General features: G+C 35.2%; 1 protein-coding gene across 1 annotated transcript in view; it reads right to left on the reverse strand.

Annotated features, from left to right (window-relative positions):
• Peli1 (pellino E3 ubiquitin protein ligase 1) overlaps window positions 1-11,238 on the reverse strand; it is a 24,979-nt gene that overhangs the window by 2,633 nt on the left and 11,108 nt on the right. The window contains exons 3-6 of the mRNA XM_010609744.3: window positions 9,372-9,501; window positions 6,066-6,167; window positions 1,564-1,761; window positions 1,289-1,477 (exon numbers count right to left, since the gene is read on the reverse strand). Coding sequence (XP_010608046.1) covers window positions 1,289-1,477; window positions 1,564-1,761; window positions 6,066-6,167; window positions 9,372-9,501 — 619 coding nt within the window. The remainder of the gene's footprint in view (window positions 1-1,288; window positions 1,478-1,563; window positions 1,762-6,065; window positions 6,168-9,371; window positions 9,502-11,238) is intronic.

An 11,238-nucleotide genomic window follows, 5' to 3' on the forward strand; every position in this document is an offset into this window, starting at 1 on the left:
TGTGTGTGTGTGTGTGTGTGTGTGTGTGTGTGTGTGTGTGTGTGTGTTACCGGGGATTGAACTCAGGACCTTGCACTTGCCAGGCAGGCACAGCGCCACTGAGCTAACATCCCCAGGCCCTCCTCTACTCTCTATTTTGAACACACTTATCCGACTGTTCTTGCCACTTTCTGAAGGAGTCAAGTCCTCTTTCATAAACCTTTAGTTGCATTATTGTGACTTGCCTTGATGTCCTAAACTGATTTAAAATATCTACCTTTCATGCTAATTTTGACTTTAGGGAAGAGCCAGAAGTTGCACAATGCCAGATCTGGTGGATGATGATAAACCATAATGTTTTCATGAGTCCATTTTTCCACTGGATGGCATTCAGCAGCTGCATTCACTGTATTTTTATCATATCTCATAAAGACATTCATGAAAAAGGACTTTCAGAATTGCCTCAGAAAGTGGCAAGAGTGATGGGGTAAACATGTTCTTAGTGAAGGGAAGTATTGTAAGAGGGATTCATAGAAATGTGTCATTTACTGTAATAACTTTTTAAAAAATTTAAAGTCACTGTTTTTATCATACCTATTTTTTAATTTTTACTTTTTAATTAAAAATTTTCTATTAGTGTATGTTTGCAAAATGGATGCACCTTGAGACCGGTGTGTTAAGTGAAATAAATCAGATACACAAACTTAAATATTGCATGGATTCTCTTATATGAGAAACCTAAATTATAAATGAAAAGCAAAATAAAAGGTAACTGGAAGTAGGAAGATGGACATTTCTCAAATGGGAAAAGGATTGAGACATGAAGCAAGGGGTGTTGAAGGGGAGGGAAAGAAAATTTTTAAAAATTAGGATGTGTTATGTGTACATACCAACTCTACACAAGGAATGTAAACATTATGGACTGCAAATGTATCTCTTTTTTTTAGCCTTATAGATAATTTATGATTAAAAATCTGGCTAAGCAATAGTCTAATATTTTTAACCAGGAAAATATGGTCAAAGATATTTAGACCAAAATTAGAAGTAGAAAGGTCAAAGTGCTGTTTAATCTGGAATAGCTTAGGTTTTAAAATATATTAACATAAGATGACAGATGAATAAATTTTTATAATTTCCTAACTGAAACATTAAGATATCATCCTCTAGTATTTGGTAGCTAGTGTTTGACAGAATTAGTTCTTTATGTTGGCAACAGATTCGGGGCATTCTAAAAATATGCATAATGTATTTGGTCCAATTCATCCTATATGTTTATATGTTACATAAAAAGCTACCATTCCGTACTTACCATTTTTCCTCTTTGCTGAGCTGATCTGGTTTCACGCAGGCTGAACACATTTCCACACACTGATATTTCTCTCCATATTCCGGGCTTAGAGTCTTCTGTGAACCCATTGCGTGGATGCATCACAAGAACACCATTAGTGGTCAAGCCATCCATCTGCCCATCAGATGTCTTCCATTTGGCAGCTTTTTCCTATAGAAAGAACAACAGTAAGCCTCCATTTATTTTTAATTTGGAACTAGAAACTAGATGTATCATTTAGGAAAAAAGCTTCTTACCCCAAGAAAGATGTTTTTTGATGAATCAAATCCTGCAGCATAAATCCGTGCTGTAAAAGGGGGATTCCGTTCACATATGATTCTACAGGCAAATCTTGATATAGTGCTTTGCACTGACTGTGTATCAGAATTGCTTTGACTTCCAGGAACTGTGTCAGTTACTACAAAATCAATAGGACTTTCAGTGGACCGACCAATCTAAAACAAAAAGAAATACCTGTAAGACTCATTTGAAGAATACAATGGAAAAAATCCACTTAACAAAGTCAACACTAACGTGAAACATGAAGCCTCAGAATTTTTAAAGCTTAAACTTACCCTACTTAACTTTAAGAGCATCTATATTTTTGGAAAACTAATCTGGTAAGACTCTCTCTGTGCTGCGCCTGCCTGGCAAGCACTTAGTCTTGAGTTTGATCCCCAATACAAAAAACAAACAAACAAAAAAAAACTCTCTGATGTCATCATCACTTGGACCATAGAATTAAATGGGAACTTATGACAGGATGTGTGAAACCCCTCAGGGAAATGAAACTTCAGATGATTGAGATTTCTAGATGGCTACAGACTTCAACCTTTTTGGATGGAATTAGGCCTATCATGGATTGTAGGAACCAGCGTACAAGTCTATCCCCAATCGGGGAACCAACAAGCACTAAAGACAAAAGACACAAAGGTAATTTGGAAGAGGAGGGCCAGGAGACTCTGCCTCTAGTGGACCAAGAGAGCCCCAGTCTGACAGTGCTCCTCACTTTCATTAGATTCACATGAAGAAGCAAACAAGCATGTGATCCAGAGCTCAAGGAAGTTCATCAGATTCTCATAATTTGCAGACTGCACTCAAATGTGTATATTTTTAAATCAGACTTTGGCTGTAGTTGCTTCTCTCCTTGAAACTGGATGGAGCCAGCATGCTAGGACACAGCCCCTCCCCTCCCTGCTTGCTATTCCTTCCATGTCTCAGGGAGAGTTGAACCCAGGCCTAAGTCTTTATACCTGGTTTACCACAACAGATTACTCTATCTTTTAAAATATAATATATTGAACATATAAGTAAATCTATTATGATGGCTCCAGAGGTTTATGAGTATTATTTATACAAAGCTAAAATACACTGATGCTTTCAGGTGCTACAAGAACACTAATTATAAAGTTAAGGGACTACATAGCCTTGTTTTAAATTGTTATGTGCACATACTACACACAGATATTTTTTTCCCACTTCTTTTCTATCAGGTTATATTATAAGCTATCATTTCTTGCTTTTGGTCATGCTTGTTTCCAGTAACAAGTATGTCCTCTGACCAGCTACTAACATTCTGATATGGGTGGAGAAATCAAAACAAACTTCAAAGAACAGTATTTCAAACAGTTCTTGGTGAGAGCCTGAAGGAATCTCCAGTGCTGCACTTTGTGGCATTTATTGTATATGCCTAGATATCCTTTTCATTTCCTTCTTGGTTCTTCCTCCTATTTCTTTTGGTGGTTCTGAGGATTGAACCTAGGGCCTCATGCTTGATAAGCTGGGGCTCTTAGCACTGAGCTACATACTCAGTCCTCTTGCTCCTATTTCGGAGAGACAAGCTTCTCAGATAAAGAACTCGTGAGGTGTCAAAAGAATTAAAAACATCTTCAGAAACACTAGCTAGTAAATAATAAATTACCTTTATTTTGAAAGTTGAAATGAAAAAATGAAATCAGTAGAATAGATGACACAAGTGACATTCACAAATTATCACTTTGTGAATACATTTGTTACAAAGCAGTATTATAAAACTGAAGAATGTGGGTACTGAAAAAAACACTAAACCTTTAATAAAACACTAACTGTTTTTTGTGGTACCAGGGATTGAATTCAGGTCTTTGTGCTTGCAAGGCAGGTGGTGGAACCACTGAGCTAAATCCCCGGCCCTTATTAACCCTAATTCTTAAAAGTAATTCTTTGCATAGCTGTATCTCAAGAGTCAAGATCATACTTTTAGAGAAAACCCTTTAGCATTTTGAATAAAGACTGAAGCATTTATATTCAGTTTGGATAGTTTTAGGTTAGTTAGCATATATAAGATTGGATTCTTTTTAAAAAAATTTTTCTTTTTTGCTGGCGGGTACCAGGGCTCAAACTCGGGACATTGTGCTTGAGAGGCAGGCGGTGCAACCACTGAGCTAAACCCTCAGCCACCGTCCCTTTTTAAAATTTTTAAGATAATTTTAAGATCTGAAGGAAATATCCTCAGACCTTTGAAATTAAAAATACTTCCCAAAATTAAAAGGCTTTTTAATGAAAAAAAGGTATAGGTCAAGGACTAGACTGAGGATTAATACTGAGAATTCCTGCAGAAGCAATACTTATTTGGGAAGAGTTCCAGAGTCAACTTTTGATCTGGGACTTGGAGAAGACTGAAGCTATCAAAGCAATATTGCTAATGACAAGTGAGACTAAAGAAAGCTTAAAATCCATAAAGAGAAAAACTTACTCAAATATGATCAGATGTCAAAATATAATTTTCTTATGATAAAAGCCAGTATTTCTTCCTCTAAGTGCTTCTATTGGCTTTAAAAATATAGATGTTGGGCCTGGCATGGTGGCGCATGCCTGTAATCCCAGCATTCAGGAGGCTGAGGCAGGAGGATCACTGTGAGTTGGAGACCAGCCTGGACTATACATAGTGAGTTCCAGGTCAGTCTCAACTACACAGTGAGACCCTGTCTCAAAAAATCAAAAACAAAAAACAAAACAAAACAAAAGAGGTTGGGCTGGGGCTACAGCTCAATGGTAGAGAACCTGCCTAATAGGCACGAGGCACTGGATCTGATCCCTAGTACACAAACACACTCACAGCAGAGTTTGACAATGATTCAGGATTTATTTCTTTTCCATCAATCCAGCCCGATTTCTTGCTATTTCTGTACAAAGTACATAGTACTACCAGTAGCTCATTCATTAATCTTCTACCATACTGTCTAATATTTTTCTGCCATCTCATTTGCCAAGTGCTTTTCTATTGGTTGTTGGCAAAAACCCTATTAATTCTGATAAAAAGGTCCAGATAAAAGGCACTACACTTTTAAGACTTTTCTCTACCCTTTCTCCTCTCAATGAGAAAGCTGTACTTTACATTTACACGTTAGTATAGCACCTAGACATGTAACAGAATTGACAGTTTGAGTATTTGATGGATTAAACATTTTTAAAAAATGTTCTTGTTCAGTGTAAAAGTCAAATACTGCAAAATATTTATAAAACCAGTTCCTAAAGAATTTACAAGGGTAGTCTGGGTACTTGATATATTTCAGGCTTTTTGATGTAGAAATGTTTGGATTTGTCCACAGGTGCTATGCCTGCAGAAAAGGTGCAATTAATCTGCGACACTGGGAAAAATTCTATACTCTATGAAAAGGAGAAAACCAACCACTAAAGGGGTAACAATTACGAGGCATTTTTTGAAGCCAAAACTCTAGTCTGATCAAATATATATATATATCTGTTTGCCTACCAATCATCATCTTGCAGTAAGAGCCTAAGCACTGAGTTAAATTGGTCCTTTTTATATTTTTTAAATTTTAAGATAGGGTCTTATTAATTGTTCAGGCTAAGCTCAAGCTTGCAATCCCCCTGTGTGAGCCTCCCAGAGTGCTAAGATTACTGGTGTGTGTTATGATGCCCAGCCTAGGTAGCATCCTGATTTTTTTTTTAAAGGCTATATATGCAATCACTTTAAATGCTTATCAGTAAAATAAAATATAGAAAATCATTCTAAAGCTTTATGTTAAAGATTTTGATCCCTATCTTATGGGTATTATTAGTTTTGATAAAAGCAAAGAGGACATAAATATCCTTAATCATGTAAAATAAAGAAAAATGGAAAATTGGGACAATAAGTATTAAGAACAACATTATCAGGCAATCTTTGGGCCTGACCAATAATATATCAATTTGTAAAAATAGCATTACTGCACTGGTATAAAGAATGAGAGGAAAAATAAACTTTTATTGTATCAATAGCTATGACCAAATATGTGCTGAAAAACAAGTATATACTACCAGTAGCTCATTCATTAGTTACTTCACATATATGATATGAATCGTTAAAAACTGCCTAAACTTTTTGTTGCTTTGGGAGGAAGGTGGGAAGCAGTGGCATAAAAAGCCATAAATATGTGCAAAATATTTGTGGGTTTTTATTTTGGAATATTAACAGCCAACATTTACTAAGAGTTTACTAGGGCAGCTGGCACAGCTCTGAGTACTTTACATGCACAAATTCATTCAAGCTTCCTAATAGTCATGAAGGAGATTCTATTATCTGCACTGAGGCATAGAGTGACTAATGTTTACCAGGAATTCTGATTCCACAATCCATCTTTTAACCATGCCACAATGACTTTTATATGTGAAGTTTAGAAATCAACACATTCTAAAAATAATCCTTAATCTGACCATAGCAAAAATTACTGACAAAAGACTTTTTAAAGAAAAAATATTCATATGTTAAATATAATACCTGAAACATATCGGTGTTGCTGTCATGAGTGTATTCAACCACCACTGTCTGGGCCCGAGATAAAGTATATGATATGCTATGCTGGTCCTTATTGCTTATTGCCTATAAATAAAAAGATTAATAACAGAAATTAGTAGGTAGGTCAACCAAATCAGAAAATCCTTTCCATTAAATAAGGTAAGACTATTTGTCACATACATGATAGTTATTTATTTCCCCCCTTGAAATTTAGGGCTGAGGTTAGTAATTCTTTTTCTGTTGTTGCTGTTTTGAGACAGGATTTTACTATGCTGTTCAGACTAGCCTTGAGCTTGCAGTGATCCTCTTGCCTCAGCCTCTCAAGTGCCAGGATTACAGGTGTGCACCACCATGCCCAGTAAGGTTAGTAATTCATGTACAATCTCAGTTGTGACAGTATTTTCTCTCAGGGTGAATGGATACAGAAGAATAAGTTACAGAGTAAGAACATAATTTTAAAAAATCAAAATGCTGTAAAATGTGGATCTCCCTTATAAGTATTTAAAACTATAAAGTGATCAAAACAAAATTCCATATAAAAACTGAAAACAACATTTAGTACCTTTCTGATTCAAGGAGAAAATACAAAATCTTTTAAGGATTATATTTAGTTATTTAAAGAGCTAAAAAAAAATCATTAAGCAGAGTAAGATAATTTTTTAACCAATTTGTGACTACTGATGACAAATGTTTGTCTTTGTTAGGTTACATCCAGAAAAATTCACAGAATGATTAAACATTGCCAAAGGAAATGGATACAATGCTATGACTACTTCTGACTTCTCTCTCTTTTTTTTTTTTTTTTGGTACAGGGGATTGAACTCAGGTCATTGTGCTTGGGAGGCAGGCACCAGAACCACTGAGCTAAATCCCTGACTTTCTGACTTATCTCAAAGAAAAAATACTGCTGAAAGTTTTGTTTTCAGGCATTTTTTATGTATATGACTCGATAATATGGGTGGGGGTGGAGAACCTAGTCACTGCAGAAAGGAAGTGAAAACAGGTTGCATAAAAGGAAAACAGATAACAAAGACAAAAGAAAATTATTACACATAACAAGTAAGCTAAATGAAAAAAAATGTTTCTCAATTAAAGGTTTAGCATTTTCAATTTTTACCAAATAAAGCCTTAAAGCAAGAGATTTAAGATTAAAAATTTTTCAAATGCCCACAAAGAATAAACAAATATCTGAAAATTAACTACCTAACTTTTTCAAGGCTTAAAATGATACTTTTTTCTGATTAAAAAAATTAATTAAACTGTACAACTGAGATTGCCTAGCAGTCCCCCTCTCTTCCCCTTTGTCTATAAAGCTATTTAACTTCAAGAATGCAGTATAGAAGATTTATATCCATTTTTGTTTTCTTAGCCACAAATTTATGTAGTCATGAACATTATATAATTGCTTCAAAGGTTTTAAAATCTAAAAACTCAGCATTAAGAACTGATTTTCAAATAATTGCTTAGTATTTTGGAAATTAATTTTTAATGTCTAAAGAGATTTAAAAACACTAGCTTTTGTGTGGCTTGAAATTGTTTTTTAGCTATTGAGGTTACACTGAAATTACAAAAAAGAATTGTCCAGTTATGCTTGAGTCTCACTGAACTCGTAGACAGGGTTTTAATCACTCATCCCAGATGACTGCCAGACTAAATAACTAATATATAACTAACATGACCTCACTAACATATTCCTCCAAAATTTAAAAAGGAGTCAATCCTTTAATACCTAAGATTCTTGTTGCCTGATAAAAATGAAAAGGACATAACAATGAAAAAATGATGGGCATGAGGATTAAAAAAAATGGGAAGACTGATACAAAACTGGACATTTTAAAATAGAGATTATAAATATTTTTTCCTTATAATGGTTCTCAACCAGAGGGTAGCACGAGCTATCTAAAGGGCATCTTAAAATATGAAAGTGCGTTTTTTGGCTGTCACAATTTGATCTGAGCTCAAAAGGACCTTGGAGGTCAGAGGACCAAGAATATTAAATAAATATCCTATAATATGCGAGGAATAGTTCTGCACAATGAAGAATAGCATTACCAAAATGCCAAGCACATTCTTGCAGGGAAAATACTGCAATAAGCTTCTCAAATTGGGAAAATAAGCCATTCATTTCTACCACTTGCTCAACACATACCTTCTCTGCAAAGAAGCAAAAAGAAACACCTAAAAAGAAATTGTCTCTTTTCTACACACACTGGTTCCTAAATAGGAATAGAGGAGGCTTAGCCAAGACTTGAGTACTCTGTTTCATACACCAAACTGGATATAAAACAAAACACCCAATTGCTTGCAGAAACTAAAGCTATGAGCCCAGTCTCTCATTTCTTTAATTTAGAAAGTTAAGTCTCAGCACATAATATGAATGCACATTCTAGAGTTACTTAGTATAGGTACTCCCACCAGATTCAAAGAACTCTTTAATTTTTTTTATTTGTTCATGAAAATATCAAATTCAGTTTGTGTTATAAAACTGGAAATAAAAAGGAATTTGTAAAAAAAAAAAAAAGTAAGATCTGAAATTTCCTCTACTTGTCTATCAATGCAGGAAAAAGTCCAAGTGCCTGAACTGGTAGGGGTCCAGGTTCGGGAGATTTTGATAGGGAAAGGAAAGGGGGAACAGAAGCATTAATAAAGCCAGATAGGCAAGAAACTACATTGTAAATACAATTAAGAATTTGCTTATAGAGCTTTGATTCAATCTACTAACTACTGAGATCTACTTTGTATAAGGGACTAGGGTAAAAGCTACAAAAGTCATAACCACTTCCCCTTGCCCTGCCATCACACATGCACACACACAAAAGGGCATTGATAGAATCTTAGACAAAGGCCTTTAGCTAAAAAATTACTTCATCTAAACAGACTTCTGATGCCTAAATACACGTTACGCATGACATTCTTTCACCAGCCCAGGCAAGGCCTCTGTAGTAAAAGAATTGCAACTCCCTACCTCTCAGGGTGAATAGCTGTACAATTCTAAACATTACCAGATAAGGTGGCCCATGTCCACCTTTTATAATAAGGAGTGGGAGTGTTTCTTTTTAATTTCCACACATTTCTCCTGATTTGTCATTTAAAAACATGCCCAAGTCCCATCATATAGCAGCCTTTCAAATATCATGTCTCCAAAGTCTCTTCTCCAATCCTAGAAAAGGAAATTTCTGAAACAGAAATGTAAGGGGGAATACTAGAAAACATAAGCAACATATAAAAATCTTTCAATTTCTCCAAGTTAATTTACTTAGCTTTTTAATTTTTATTTTCATTTTTTACCTTTGCAGCCTGAGGAGTACATGCAATATGCACAGTGCTGGGCTTCACCCCATTTGCCTTAGGTCTTTTAAACAAAGCAAATCTACTTTTCCGTCTTCCTCTATCACCATTTGGGAGAGACCCATTATACCTGAGGGAGGAAAAAAGTTAAGTTTAGTAACTTCTAATAAGAATCACATAATTATAAAACATGTTTTACACTGCCTTGTAGAATCAATTCCCAATAATTTTCAATTAGCACATTATAATTATGTCAAATTTCTTTTAGCAATTACTGATCTCCAGACCAGCTGCTTAGATACAAAACTAAATGCTGTTCTTTTTGGCTACATTTAAACTCATAAAGAAGGGTGTTTTGTATTATACACAGCATTGTGTTATTTATATATTTCAACTCTGTTTTACCAAAGATAATCAAGAGCCAATTAATAGCATATCTGATTCCTTATGACTCATCCTTTTTTCCTATTTTCTTCAGGTGAATGTTTCTGCACGTGCTACTACAACTTTCAAAAGAACATATATTGTTTAAAACAGAATCTCCCTTAATTGAGAACCTTAAGTGTGAAACACTTTAGCAAAACTTTTGAAATAAGGAGTACTTGGGACTAAAGTCTTAAGTGTTAGCTACCTTAAACCCACACACATACACACACACACACACTTCTCTCTTTCTGCTGGCAGATTCTGTCCAACTGAAACGTCTGTTAAACACACTTTTGTTGTTTAAAAGTTGTTGACCATTTCTCCATGATAACATATATATGTCTCAAAGCAAGCAAGGATTGAAAAGAAACAATTGGGAAAATGTTAAAAACAAACCCAAACAAAAGCACTTAGGTGTTCACCGCACACCAGACACTACTGAGTTCTATCCCATACATCACTTAATTTAATGTAGACTCACAACAACTGTACGACTGTTATCATTGTTTCCATTTCTACAGGTTAGGAAACAAACTCAGAGGATTTTCTGAAGGTCACATATATGACACAAAGCCAAAATTTGAATCCTGGTATACTTGTCATTCTTTCCTGCTTCACTGAGGCATAAACAGTAATTTCATAATAATCTTCACTCAGTTTTCCCCAAACCAGACAAAGATCTTTGGTTTGAAGATCTCCCACATATAACTGATCAGTCTAGGCAACAATGAGGTAGGGAATAGAGACAGACTTGAGGTGAGAGGAGAGATTGACTGTAAAATTGCTTGCAACAGTGGCTGACAAATTACAATCATGTTTTAAAGCTAAGAAGAAAGTTGATCTAATGACTACCATCTACAGAACTTATAATGATCCCTTATAAAACAAAACATTTTGTACTGGCAGAAAACCCTTCCTCTTCTTGTTAGCATCACAACAAGTACTAAGAGGGCCTGCTGGCCAATATGTTAACTTTGCTACTTTATGTTGTATGGCGCTTCACTATGAGTTCCTCACTGCCTCTCACTACTGTTTTCTAAGTTGGATGACTCATTCTTCTGGATCTATGGTCTCTATTCCCACACTACATTCCTGAATTCAAAACTTTTTTCTAGGCTATGACAGCAGGAAATGGACAACCTTGTCCTGCTTCACTTCTTTCAAAGTTAGGAAGAAGCATTTTTAGCATTTTAACATATCAAGTGCCAGACATAGAAATAATGATTAGTTGTTAATGTTTAACTGAGAAATTTCCAGGGTAAGAGAGGTTGTTTAAAGCCATATTTTAAATTTTAAATCCTATTCTTCAAAGATTCTCAAATTTCATGTCAGAAAAACTTAGAATAGTTTTCTAGTAGCTGAAAATTGTCATTAAAGGCCGGGTATTTAGCTCAGTGGTTCTGCTGCCTGCCTTCCAAGCGCAAGGACCCATTCGATGCCC

This window comes from Fukomys damarensis, unplaced genomic scaffold, assembly GCF_012274545.1.
Source record: "Fukomys damarensis isolate Sample0158 unplaced genomic scaffold, DMR_v1.0_HiC HiC_scaffold_2, whole genome shotgun sequence".
NCBI lineage: Eukaryota > Metazoa > Chordata > Mammalia > Rodentia > Bathyergidae > Fukomys > Fukomys damarensis.